The sequence below is a fragment of the Diceros bicornis genome, chromosome 9 (genome assembly GCF_020826845.1).
Source record: "Diceros bicornis minor isolate mBicDic1 chromosome 9, mDicBic1.mat.cur, whole genome shotgun sequence".
In the NCBI taxonomy this organism is placed as follows: Eukaryota; Metazoa; Chordata; class Mammalia; order Perissodactyla; family Rhinocerotidae; genus Diceros; species Diceros bicornis.
Window position 1 is genome coordinate 34,490,055 of NC_080748.1, and position 14,400 is coordinate 34,504,454.

At 40.2% G+C, this 14,400-nt stretch overlaps 1 protein-coding gene across 4 annotated transcripts in view; it reads left to right on the top strand.

Annotated features, from left to right (window-relative positions):
* Positions 1-4,272: 4,272 nt before the first annotated feature.
* Positions 4,273-14,400, top strand: part of VWA8 (von Willebrand factor A domain containing 8) — a 354,390-nt gene continuing 344,262 nt past the window's right edge. For 2 of the 4 annotated variants that reach the window (XM_058548244.1, XM_058548245.1), the window contains exons 1-2: positions 4,276-4,481; positions 14,166-14,243. In XM_058548244.1, coding sequence (XP_058404227.1) covers positions 4,328-4,481; positions 14,166-14,243 — 232 coding nt within the window. In that variant the 5' untranslated portion in view covers positions 4,276-4,327. Of the gene's footprint in view, positions 4,482-14,165; positions 14,244-14,400 lie in introns of all 4 variants that reach the window. The other 2 variants (XM_058548243.1, XM_058548242.1) reach the window with 2 other exon arrangements.

Sequence of the window (14,400 nt, forward strand, 5' to 3'; positions counted from 1 at the left end):
ATTGGCTTATTTTTTTCTTCATAACAAGCAAATGCTGTATATTCATGCCTCAAACCGATTTGAGTTTCAGGTAGAAGCTACATATTCTTAAAGAGAAAAAAGTAGTTCTACCTAGAATCAAGCAGTCAGATGTGATTTCTTGCTGTCTATCTCTGCAATTTTTTTTTCCCTAGTCTATCATTTAGCTAACTGTGCAGCCCTTTGTCAGTCCTGGCTTTACGCTGGGGTCTTCAGTCTATTCCCTGCCCTGCTGGTGGCCCCTACAGCTGTAGGCACCAGGGATAGTAGATGTCCCCAGGGCATCCAGCACCTTCCGTGATTCCTTACCCTCCCAGAGTCTTCCTCCAGCTTCCTCCCTGGTTCTAGAGAATTTTCCCTACTTTTGTATAAGCTTGCAAATTCATTTTAAATGGCATTTTAAAATATTTTATCCAGCATTATTAGGTATTTTGTAGTGGGAGGGTTTCTGCGAGTGTATCTTTCTTACCTTCTCTCTCTACTTGTCATCTTCTTGATCGCTATTTTGTAAAGTCTTTTCTTGCATCCTTCTTAAGCATGGCAAGCGGCATTTTTTTTGATCACTGAAAAAATTTTCAGTAGTTTATATATCTCCTGAATTGACAGGATATTATTTTATTTTCTTTGTTCCACAGTAAGCTACATAGTTTCCATTTTCCCCCTTTTTACTTATCCTTGAATACAGAATGATCTATTCTGACCTGGTGTTTGTCAGCAGACAGACTGGTCAAATTGTCCACTTGTTTGCTGGTCAAATTCCCTTTACAGATCTTAAGATCTAGCAGGCTTTGACTCCTGTGGTTCCTCTAGGATGAACCCGTATAATAGATGGGATATTTTCATGTCCTATCACACACACGACTTTCCCATGCTCTGAATAGATGGAGTTCAAGAAAAACTGCAGTTCTACGTCTTCTCAGGGCTGCTTTTTCTGCCCATGTCCTTGTCTAAAAACATGTCATGATGTAAAGGGGCCATCATCTATTCTCTGCTTTCCTCTTTTCTCCAATTCCCTGTTTGGTTTTATTTTATTTTATTTTATTTTGGTTGCTTATGGATGGGGGGAGAGTAATTACAAATTGTTTTATAGGAAGTGCTGAAGAGGATGAAGAAACGGGACAGCCTTAGCAGCAAAACAGAACAATAGAGAGAATTGTTGTCTAGCTTTATGACTAAAATGTTTGGCATATAGGTGATTTCCTATAGGTATTGCTAAAAATGCATATTCTTAGGCCCTTCCAGATCTACTGAGTCAGAATCTCAGAGTGAGGATGGAGGACAAAGCCTGAGAATCTACATTTTAACAAGTTCTTCAGATGATCAGGATGTACAATGAAGTCTGGGAACCACTGGTAAGGACCTGAGATTTCTCAGTAGGGTGGACAGGAAGGAGGGATGAAGCACCTACCTTCTTCTAATTGGACATGGCATGGATGGATGATTAATTGTATTTTCCATCCAGTTACACTAATGTGGCAGGTAAAAAATATTTCTCCCAGACTGGATAAAGCTTAACAGTCAATACCAGTTTTTGGTAGTGTGATTTTTAAAAAGTATGTGACTAGTTATTTTAGTGAGAATTTGAAAGAAGTTATGTAGAGGTTGTGATGGACATCTCTTAAAATCAAACACCTCTTGTTCATCTTTTAAACATGGCTAAGGTCTGTTCTTTCCCAGTCAGCCTCACTGTCGCCAAAAGGGGTTCATTGTTTTGGGCAGAGCCTGTTTTTACTGCCCCATAGCTAGAACTTGGTGCTTCCTGTCTTCCTTACTCAATTCATAGTTCATGTCTCTGCCTAAAATATGATCATCAAAATATCTAGTGGCTACCCAATTTTCCTATAAGATGAAGTCCAACTTCTTCATCCAGCCATTCAAGATTCTTCACTCTACAATCTTTTCCTCCCTCTCTGACAATGTCTTCTCCTACTCTCTCAAGACTCCGCCGATCTCACCTGGCTGGTCTCACCGTGCCTATCAATTAACCATGCTTGCCAGGACTCTAAGCCTCTACTCACGCTCTATACTCCTCTTCTTGGTTTATCCACATCTAAACTAGCATTCAAAGTAAAGCTCAGGAGCTATCTTTTTGCTGGCTCAAATTTCTCCTTCATACTGCAGATGTGTCACTCTAAGAAATCTTCACCATTTTCCCATTTCTTGGAGGTTAATGTGCAAACTCTTTTGCCTTGCATACAACACGGTCCCAGTTTCTCTTTCCGGTCTTAGCTCTACAAACTACTTTCTGAACTTGACCTCCAGACACAGTGAATCCCTCTCTGATTCTCAGTTTTGCCATGTATTTTCTTCATATCTTTGTACATACTCTTTCCTCTGCCAGATATGACTTGCCCTTTTCTCAGCCTGACAAACTCTTGCCTGATCCTTCAAGAATCATTTCAAACATTATTTTCTCTGTGAAACCTGGCTGACCTCTCCCAGGTGAAGCACTCCACCCCAGAGTATCTTGAATCTAAATATCCTAAATATGTGTCTTATTGTATTACAAGTCTTTATTTATATGTTTGTCTTCTATACTTGATGTGGGCCCATTGCTGCACAGTACCTAGCAGGGTACTGTTTATACACTAGCTGCTCAATAAATGTTGTTGAATGACTGAATGTTCTAACCTGTACTGGTCTCCCCATTGCCTTAACTTCCAGGGCTCTTAGAGCTTACATCAGTCAGTTTGCTAAATTACCTTAGATTGTTCTTCCACTGTTTGAAATGTGAAGCGGATTCCAGTAAGATTAAATGGAGATGTCCCAATCAAGATACTTAACTTCTCCAGGCTCAGTTTCTTCATCTGAAAAATGGGAGATAATAATAGTACCTCAATCAAAGTATTGCTGTGCAAAATGAGATAATGTATTAAAATGTTCAGCACAATGCCTGACACATAGTATAAACTCAAAGTGGGAGAAGCATTCTATAAACTGTTCCATTCTATATTTATGCCATTTTCCCCTAGCAGTTTCTTAGGGTTGTTGTGAAGATTATACGAGAACAGACATGTGAAACGATGTTGTAATGCACTATGCAAACGTTCACCTTTATTTTTGCTGTCTCCTCAACTAGGTTAGAAGCCTATTTCAGCCTTCACCCCTTAAGTCCAAGTCCTCAGCAAGATGCACAAAGCCTTACCCAGCTCAGCTTCTGTCTTTCACAGCCTCGTGTCACTTTCTTCTCAGTAGCGATCACAAGGTTATGCAGAGAGTAGGTGCTCAATATAGATCTAAAGATAGTGACGACTCTAAAATTAGCGAGGCCTCTAGCTGAAAGTGAATGAAATCTTCTGCATTCTTTTCGTTTGATGTTTGTTTTGTATAACTTGATTCAAACATTTTGCCTTGGTCAATTCATTATTGACACTTCGGAGATGCAGCATAATTATACTAGGCTTAGTTTGCTCTGTGGTAGGACCACTTCCGCTTTGGGCACGTACGAAAGGGAGGCAGCCTTAGCCAGTGTCCTTTTTTCTTACTAAAGACATAAATTGTGTTTATGTAACTCTTGCACTGCAGAATGACCGAAAAAAATGCTTCATTTGGGTCCTTTCTGACATTTTGGCAATTTATATAATATCATTGAGATATGAATTTTCCATTTAGAATTTAGTGGGGAAAACCACGTAGAAAAAAGATACAGTGTAAAGCTTTCAAGTACTGCATGGAAACACTGGCATGGTTACAATGAGTCAAGATGGGTGCAAGTTCCCACAGTCTCGAGAATACGTACTTAACTTCTGGAGGGGATTTGAAGCAGCGTACCGGGAAAGCGCACTGTAATAAGACTGGACCATTGACCAAGAAATGACCACTTAGTAAAAGCATCTGAAGAGTCACACCACCAAGCGCCCCTAAAACGCTTAAGCATTTCCTGAACACCTGAGAGTTTACAGAACTGCAGGGGAACGACTGGAGGCGGATCCACGTGAACAGGCGCAGGTGAATCCCGGAGAACAGTCGCAGGTGAGGGCGAGGAGCAGGCGCGCGTCGGCGCCAAGGGCCCGCAGCTCCACGGCCGCAGCACAGGAGCGGCCAGCCCTGCCCAGCGCTCCGCCGCGCCTGCTCCGCGGTCCGCCCCGCCGGCGACTGCCGGCTCCCCCAGCCCGCGCTCCGCTGCTCCCTCCGCCCCCGTGGGCCGGGCCGGCCCGAGACGGCTGAGCCTGCCGCGCCGGGGGAAGGAGTTTCCGGCGGACTCGGCGCGGTGCCACTTCCTGTCCCCCTCGCCGCGCCGCCTCACGCTGCCCGCCCGGGACGCCGCTCGCCCCGGACCGCTCGCCGGCCCCCGCGACGCCCCGGCCCCATGCAGTCCCGGCTCCTGCTCCTCGGGGCGCCGGGCGGCCCGGCCGCGCGGCGCGTGCGGCTGCTCCTGCGACAGGTGGTGCGGGGCAGGCCGGGCGGCGACGGGCGGCGGTCGGAGGTCAGACTGCGGCACGCCGGGGCGGGGGCCGACACAGGTAACCCCGGGACGCCCCGCCGCCCCCGCGATCCGTGCCGGGCCCCTGCGCGCCTCCGCCTCCCCCTCTTTGCTGCTTCGCTGCTCTTGGGAAGGAGCGCTGCGCCGGAGCCAAGAGATCAGGTTCTGGTCTCCACTTGCCGCTCCCTGCTGTGTAACGCGGGGCAAGGCGCTTGCACTCTCTGGGCCGCCTTCTGTGGCCCCTGGGATCTGGACTAAGGTTTCTGATAACCTGGCATAGTGCTTTCTCCATCCCCCACTGCTGCGTTCACTCCCAGATTTCTGACTTGGATTATAGTCCAGGCAGAGGTTAACGCAGCAGCCTTCAGGGGTTGTTAAAAGCTGGACTTGACCTTACTCTCTTGAGTCCAAAGGGTCTGGAAGCCGGTTTGTGACACGTTCCCAGCCAGGGCTAGTGGCGGCTTAGAAGTGTACATTGTCGCCGGAGAACCTATCGTTTATGATGTATTTAATACATGCATCCACGACCCTTTCCAAGCTTTACAGGAGTTTTCCATTCTCACAGGTTCACATTTTCTTGGAGTGAAAATGACAACTTAATTTAGTTAAAACCCCTGACTCTACAATTGAGATAATTGAGACCCGGAAGAGAAAAGAGACTTGCTGGAGATCACACAGCCAGCTACTGACTACATTAGAATCACATGCTCTGATTTCTAAGCTCAGTGTTTTTTGGCTCAGAGCTGGTTTTACGAATCTCGTGTGTGTTGGAGTTATACAGCATTTGTGCTGGTTAAGGAAAGGGATGTATGTTGTTGCTGCTCTTGAATGGCAAAGTGTTTCTAGGCAAGGTTTTGTCAATGTCATTTTTGCTTACAATAACGGAGATTTTCACTATGAAATTGTAGGTTTCATTGTTCCTCTTGCGTTCCCCGTCTTCCTGCACTCCAAATAATTTTCCTTGCCAGGAAATGATCGATTTTAAGTCCCATACATTTCATTTCATTCATTCATTCGCTGAACAAATGTTTTTTCCTTTTCCTGTATAGAGATGCGATTTCAGATTTTGCCCCTTTATTAATTATTGTGACTTATAGGGTGTTTGTTTATTCCTTTGTTTTTTATTCTTTGAGTTTTTTGTTTGTTGCTGCTTTGTCCTAGAAGGCAGAGGTCAAGGGTGGAAGCATAGCATAATTTATAACTTGGGCTGTGGAGTTAAACAGTCCATTTGGATTTGGAGTCCATTTCTGCACTGTCTAGATATGGGGCATTGAGGGTAGGTTACTTAACGTTGTGTCCCAGTTTTCTTAACTGTAAAATGAGGATAAGGAGAGTGTATCTGTTAGGGTTGTTGTGAGAATTTAATTAGTTAATACAATTCCTGGCACATATTAATGTTCAATTAATGTTCAATAAAAATCAGCTTCTTTATTCTTAGTATACATATTTTCAGCTATATGAGAGTTACTCTGTTTCTTTGGCTTTAGAAGAAATAAAACCAGTTCCTTTTAGGTCTAGAATGGTTCTAAATCTAAATGGTGGGTAGCAGATGGAATAGAGTTAATTCATGTGAACTTTTTAAAAATTAAAATTGTTCTTTGTACATGAATAATACATGTTGATTATAAAAACATTAGCAATGTGTGTGCATGTGAATTTTTAACGTCTTTTGTATAGGTATTGGTGATTAATTGTAAATGTCCTCAAAATTTGTGTTAGGTCCAGCAAATCAAAGTACAGGCTTTGCTTCAAGTGGACACATTACAGAACATATTAACTCCTTAGACTCAGTCATTGACTCTGGCAGGATCAGACCACAGGAGTAAATTATGTAACTTACTTTCCTTGCCACTGCAAAGATTCACAGGGTTGAAGGTATTCCAACTGTGGATAAATGCAGCTGGGAACTCATCAGAGATCTGGACTCAAATACCAGCTGTGAGCTAGGTAAACAGGAGGCAAGCTCTTGGCTACCGTGGGACATAATGTTGGCCATCAAGGTTGGAGTGTCCCATTTTGAACCAGAGGTCATACACAGACAAATGTAAAACCACAAATGGCAGTATGCCGTAATGAATTACAGTTTAGTTGGAAAGATGCTTTCAGCTGCACTCACACATGTGACCAGTAACTCATTATCTCCTCTCTGCGTGTAATTGACCTTGTTTTCTAGTAGTTTGGAAAAAGAGCAACAAGGTCCATAAACAATAGATGCAAGTTATATAATATTCTTCTCTCTCCTGGACTGTATGTATGTCTTATTTATCTTTATATTCCTTTTGGTGCCTGTCAACATTTTGTACCTAATAAGCATTCAGTGGCTTATGTTCAAGTTCATACAGAGAAGGAGCAGGAGAGGCTGGAATTGCCTTGTTGGCTTTCAAGATAGGAGCTTTATAAAGATTGTTAAGCAGAAGGAAGAGAGGGTCATTTATGTTAAAAAAAAAAAAAAAATCACCGAACTCAATGCTTTTTATCCCTTGTTATCAGATAGTCTATGTATCTATAATTTGTAAATTCTTTATTATCACTTCACACTTCGATTAGTAGTACTGTCTCTTGGTTTTAGGAACAAAGAGATTAACAAAGAGGTTAGCTCCTACAAAAAGTTTTCAATAAGGATTATTGTAGTGTTTTGGCAGATGGAGCCAAGCAAGTTGGTTCAGTAGGACTCTGATGTTAAATAGGTTCAGATATACCATAGATCAAGATCAAATGATAAACCTGGAGAAATACCTCTGTATAAATCCACCATGACACATTTAGTTCTATCCTTTAACACCATCACTAAAGGGATTCACTACTTTATCTTTATGACTTTAGTGTATGAAATAAATTTGTTTATAGAAATATTTAAAAATACTTTTTGTACAAGAAATCTGTGTTCTTATAGAAAAGTGAAAAATACAGACAAAATCCCCTGAAACATAATCCTCCCACACAAATTCCCAATTGTCAACTTTCACAAATTCCCAATTGTCAACTTTTTGGTGTTAATTCTATCAGATTTTATAATATATATAATATTTACTTATTTATACAAATTTCTGTATAAAAAGTGGGATCATATGTGTTTTATAATTTATTCTCAGTCATTATTGTGAACATATTAACATGATAGATATTGCTATATGTGATCATTTTAAATAGGTATTAAGTTCATATGTTTATATAATTTATTTTACCAATTTCCCATTCTTGGACATTCAGGTTGTCTATTTTTAAATGTGTAAACAGTGCAGTAAACATCCTTCTATGTGCGTTTCTGTGATTTTAAGGTTATATCCTTGGGCTACAATAGAATTAATGACTTTGGGGAGGGGAAATACAGAACTGTGGTTTCAACTGAGAAATGTATGGTAAAGGTAAAAACTATACTATGGTTCAGGTTTTAGCTCTGTATTTACTAATATTAAACTTTGGGGAAAATATTAACTACCTTGAACCTACAGTAGGCTATTTTGACCCTGAGGACATTGTGACCCTGTTAGTGTATTAAAGAGTTAAGCAGTAAAATCCCATTATGGTAGTAACCTAATAAATCATTAGGAAGACCTGTATTGGGAACATGCAGACTAACTTGGAAATTGCTGATATATTTGGTTTTCTCTTGGGTCTAAGTTTTGTATTAAAAAAAATGGTGACAGTAAGCCAGTAGTTCTTAACCAGGGATCATTCCTCGCCTCCAGGGGGCATTCGGCAATGTCTGAAGATATTTTTGGTTGTCATAACCAAGAGGAAGGGGGTGCTACTGGTATCCAGCGGGTAGAGGCCATTGATGCTGCTAAACATTCTGCAATGCACAGGACAGCCCTCATAACAAAGAATTATCTGGCCCAAAATGTCAATAATGTTGCTGTTGAAAAACCCTGAACTAAACTAACTTCTTGGTCAAAGCTACAAGACATTCAATTGTCAGGACATTTCATAGAATTGAATATCCTAAAATGTGTACACTCACTATCATAATCCATCATTTACAGTTTGGAAGGGATTAAGAGCATTAAAGGGACATTTTAGGAGAAGGGATGCCACAGATTTGCCTGAAATACATAACTGAGAAAAGCATTATTGAGATTGGTAAAGATGTTGACAAGAGAGCAGCCTTGAAATATCTGAGGAAAATATCCATATTTTTCTTGGGTTAGCCAAGAATTAAATAAAAACTGTCAGTCATAAAAAACTTTTAAAGAATTATTAGAAATTATCAGTACAAGATAAAACTCTGACAAAGCTATATACTGCAAAATTTGTTATTGATTAGACATTGGAGAAAGAATAAAATCTTTTTGGTATTCAACCTCTGCTGATGGCCACAAAGGAAAACACAGAGTTGTAGAAGATATAATTGGTAAAATTCTATAGGGGCAAGAGAAGTGATTGATAAATCAAATCTTCACTATAAAATAATAGTTTAAATAAAAGAAAAAGGATGAAGGAGTTTTTATGGCTTAGTGAATTTTACTCTGAAAGGTAATCACTTGATGAAAATTTATGAATGCTAGTATTATTGTGATTAAAATGTTTGTTTTCAGAATATCCTCGAGGTCAAAATGTCCTATATTTATCTCTGAGCATTTGTCCTTTTTGTAAAACAGGGACCATTACAGTTGCTCTGCCTGCCCTTACCTTAAAAAAATTGTTGTATTAGTCAGCAGTTGTTTGGTTTTAAGTGACAGAAATGTACACAGAAAAACATGTCGATTGGTTCACACAGGTAGGAGGTCCAGTGGCTTCAGGCCAGGCTAGATGCAGGATGTTCAAATAACTTTAGGGCTTGGGTTTTTCTGCCTTTTTCCATGGTCCCCCTACTTTTCACTCTCCATTATTGGATCTTTTTTTTTTTTTTTTGGCTGTATTTGGTTTCAGTGTCTGGCAGGCTTTCTTCAAGTGGTAGCAGTGATAGTCTTACTGACAGCCCCAGACTTTCGTTGTCTTTACAGTGTCAGAAGAAGAGAGAACATCTTTTCCTGTGAGCTCTGACAAAAATCCTGGTGAGAACTCTTGTTGGCCAAACGTGGATCGTGTGCCCATCTCTAAAACAATTATTGTGGCGAGACGGTAGAATGTTTTGGCAGGGCTCCTGCAGGTTGTTAACTTCTGGGGGTTTTGTTGCTGGGGTAAAGATTCGGATGAGTGGTATAGACTCGAGTCAAACCAAATGGAATAGATTCTCCACTGCAGAGAGGGATTCTGTTGTCAAAAGAAAGGGAAAAGAACATTGGGCACTTAAAACAACTGTTCACTAAAAATATAATAGAAATATATAAGACATGGAAAAACGATGTCTAGGCAGATTTATGTTGATTTGAATAATTTTTAAAGGAGACTTCTCCTAAACCGTAATTTAAAATGTTTCGTACCCTGGAGCAATGCCCCATACACCGTAGTGAAATAAGTGGGAGAAGGACTCTTAAAAGGACCAGTGGGTATAGAGAACCTGCGGAGCCGGTTTTCATTCAAATCAGTGTTAGGGCAGAAGACATGAAAGTGAGGATCTGAAAACTGATCCCCTTAAGACTTCCATGTTCTGTACCTTTGGAAAGTGTTTGTGCATTCTAGTCAATAGTTGTAATACAGTATGAGAAATACTATCACAGAAGCGTTAACCAGGTACTATACTAGCAGAAAGATGAGAATGGAGTGATCAATACTTTAGGGAAGTGGAGATCATGCAAAACGAAAAATAGAAAAGGTTCAATGGGGAGATGAAGATATTTGAGGAGTAGTTGTGTAAAGGGAAAGAAGTGTGAGAGAGATGTGGAAGGCCTTCCAGGCTGAGGGAATAAAGCATCAGTCACTGAGGAGTGTAAGAGGTAGAGCCCTTTGGACAACACGTAGAGAAGATAGAGTTGTATTTTTCTCGGGTTAAAGTTGAGATCTCTGGAAATCGAAGTAAAGTGTCCCATAGGCTATTGACAGGTATGGAACTCAGGAGAGAGATCTGAGCCAAAGTAAACATTTAAGACTTAGTGGTGCAGAGGTCAGAATTCGGCCGTTGGTGTGGATTAGATGACTCAGGAAGGTGTAGCATAGTAACAGAAGATGGCCAAGAACATCAGCGTTTGAGGCAGGGAGGGCAAAGGTTTAGACCATATGAATGTTGTTTTCCTCTTTGCCTACAGCAGACATGGCTTATTGATCACTGCCCTATTTCTTAATGAGTCCAATTTCCATTGTGATCTCTTTTTTGGATTTTTTAGAAGCCTGTTGCTTGATTTCCAAATGTTTAGGGATTTTCCAATTATCTTTTTGTTACTAATTTATAGTTTAATTCCATTTTGATCAGAAAACATACTTTGTATGATTTCAATTCTTGGAAATTTATCGAGACTTACTTTATGGTCCAGCCTGTGATCCAACTATTTTGGTGAATGTTTCGTGCACATTTAAAAAGAATATGTATTCTGTCGTTGTTGAATGTAGTGTTTGGTAAAGGTCATTTAGGTTGAGTGGTTAATAGTCTTTTCAGATCTTCTCTATCCTTACTTCTTCACTTGATCTTAGCCAAAAGGCCGAGAAGTGATATCCTACTTCTATACCCTTATATATTTTTTCTTGCTCTTCTATCGATTACTGAGCGAGGTATGTTAAAATGTCCAGATATGATTTTGGATTTGTCTGTTTCTCCTTTTAGATCTGTCAGTTTTTGCTTCATGTTTATTCCCCAGCTCTCTCTTTGCCAGGTCACCTCCATAGGTTTGCCGTGTTCCTCCACAAAGGAGTCACAGCTCCTCTTAGGAGGCTTTCTTCAAGTACTTACTCTCTCTGCTTGCTCTCTCCCCTTGCCCCTTCAGGCTTAGGGATGGTAGTGGCTTTCTTGTTATTGCTGGTCCCAGGGTATTGCACCATCCTCGTTGGTTTTCCTGCACTCTGCCTGCATCTTCATAAATGATTCCTTTATTATACTCTCTTCAGTCACTCAGTTTTAATGTACCATCTGTTTCTTGCTGGGACTCTGCTGATAAATGGATATATTTAGGAAAAATATTTCAATCAGTTGGAAAATCTAGTGCAAAAGTTAGAAATGAGTATATGTCTGACATGTTCAAGAAATAGTGAGGAGACCAGTGTGGCTGCAGTAGAATAAGTGAGGAGGAGACTAGTGGGAGATGAGGTCAGAGAGGATATGGGGAACCACCTCAGAAATAGCTTTTTAGCCCTTTGCAAAGCCTGGAGGGTTGAGCAGAGGCCTCGCATTACTTGATTCCCATTTTATTATGATCACTGTGGCTGCTCTGTTGAGAATAAACTGTAGGATGCAAGGGTTGAAACAGGAGATCTGTTAGGAGGTGAGAGATAATGCTATTTAAATGAGAAAATGAATTTAAGTAGAAAACCCCTGACTGGCGTGGATCAGCATTATGGTGGTAGAGGATGTGGTAAGAAGGGGACAACACTAGATATATCTTAAAGACAGAGTGAGTGGGATTTTCTGATGGATTGGGGTGTGAAAGAGAGAAAAGTTAAGAATGACTGCAAGATTTCTGCTCTGAGCAACTGGAAGGATTAAGTTGCCATTAGAATTGGGGAATTCGTGAGTGGAGCACATTTTGGTGGAAAGATCAGTTCAGTTTTGACTATGTTAAGTTTAAGGTGCCTCTTAGGCATCTCAATATCTGTTGGATATCCATGTTTGGAGTTCTAAGGTCTGGGTTAGAGATATAAATTTGGTATCTAGCAATATGTTAGTTACACTTAAAGGCATAAGACTGGGTGAGCTCATCAAGGAGATGTTGTAGACAGAATGGAAAAGAGGCTAGAACTAGGCCTCTGCACCCAATGTTAAGAAGTTGGGGAGAAGAAGAAAAAGCAAAGAAGACTTGAGGAGTCATAGTGAGTTAGGAATAAAACAGAGGAGGTGAGGGGTTCAAGGGGAGAGGGGCAGAGAGGGAGAGAGTGGTGGAATCTCCTATTGTGTGAGTCTTGATAGGAAGCAGGGCCCTGCCTCCACTCTGGAAGTCACAGTGGTTAGCTTGTTCTTCTACTTGCTCCCTGGCAGCGCGGGCTGTGGGTCGTAACGTAGGCTTGGCCAATTAAATGCCGCTGCCCAAGACTTTGAATCATGAGGGAGTTATGCAAAGGCTACAAGAATAGTTTACTTATGGCGATGTCCTTATTATTTGAAGATGCATTGGAAAACTTTAGACTAAAGATGAAGAATCACAATTTCTGCGACTTAAGATAGTCCAACTTTTCTACAGTTTTGAAAAATATTAAAATAAAATGTTTGGGGGAAAAAAAGTTGTCCTCTGGTCCTGGTGTCCCATGGTGTGGATCTAGTGGTGCCGGGGCTGTATCTCAGTGAGGTTATCCTGAGGTGTGACTTTGACTATGTTTCTTGTTGCCTTCCCTACTAGCTGTGGACTGGTTTCTCAGTCTAGGTCTCTTCAGTAACCCATGGTCCCTGTGAGCTATTTCGTATAACTGCTCTAACAGAAACCGGAATGTCCTTTTACTAAGCTAGTTTGAGAGGGAGGTTCCATTACAGCAGTTATATGAAATATGAAATGGTTCATAGGAACTAGGGTTACTTAGACCCAAGATTAAATGAAATAACATAAATAATGTGTCTATAACAATGTTTGCCAAATAGCTAGTGCTTAGTAAGTATTAGCTGATGTCTAGACTAATTCAGAGGAAAATTCCTTTGATTTGTACAATTGAACTCTGAATATACGTCTTCTTTATTAGAAAGTATACCTGTGTTTTACACAGTGTTTCTACTTTTCTCTTAATTTATCACATACCTGTGATAAATTTATTCATCTATGAAAACTTTTCACAGATTTACAGATTTCCTCATTTGTAAAGTCTCTGTCTCACAGGGTTATTTTGGGAATGTGTAAAATACTTAGAAGATAGTAATCATTCAACCAGTGTTGGCTGCTGTTACTATTACGGTGACTTAAGGCCTTAGTCTCCAGGATACCTCACTAGCTCAAAACTGGCAGTGCTGAAAGGTGTGTTTTGCACAGCTACTTCTTCTAAGTGTCTTGGAGCCCTTTCCAAGTGAAGTTCCAGGTGCAGATGGTATCAATATGTCTATTTTGCTGTTGGTGAGAGCGAAGCAGATTGTTTGGTTTAGTCCTGCACTTTAGAAGATCAGCCAGAAATTAATGTTACTTTAAAAAAGTAGAACCGCATAGAAGTTACTGAGAACTTTTGCTCTGTTTTGGTTGTTTCATGTAGGAATTCTTGGCATATATACCACTGGGCTTTGTTCTTTTTATGTACCTAGAAATACTGAATTTTGGGGTTATGTTGCCAGAGAACTTGAAGTTGTATGTAGTAAAAATAAGAACTTATAAAGATGTTAAAAAGGTTGCAGATATGTGTTAAAGATACCACCCTATGGATGCTTTGGATGATCTTAAACAAAAAGCATGCTTTGTATTGTTGTTGACTTTATTAGTATTGTAATTGAGAAAATAAAGCTGGTTAATATATTTTATTATACTTTACCTTTTTTGCTAACATAGCATTTAAAATGTGAATTTCGCTGATGTTTCACTTTTTTATATAACTTATACTTTGTGTAGAAATTTTAGAGCATAGTGCCTGACAGATGAATGTGTCTGTGGTGCCTAACACAGACTGATGTGTGGTACATTTCTGTAACATCCTTCTCCATAGGTCAGGAGAATCATTGTTGTGAAAGGCATAGTGTGTGGTTTTCTTACTTGTTTCTTGTAATGGTTGTGTTTCCTTATTCTCTTTTTAGGTGATACAGTTAATATTGGAGATGTATCCTACAAGTTGAAAACTCCTAAGAACCCGGAACTTGTGCCACAGAACTACAGTAAGAAATAGTCATTTATTTATGAATGAATAATTTAACTTTTCGTTATGGGAATGTTCAAACACACACAAACTAGAGAGAATAGTATAAACCTGATGTATTTATCATTCAGCTTCAACATTTATCAATATGTACCAGTCTTCTTTTACCTGATCCC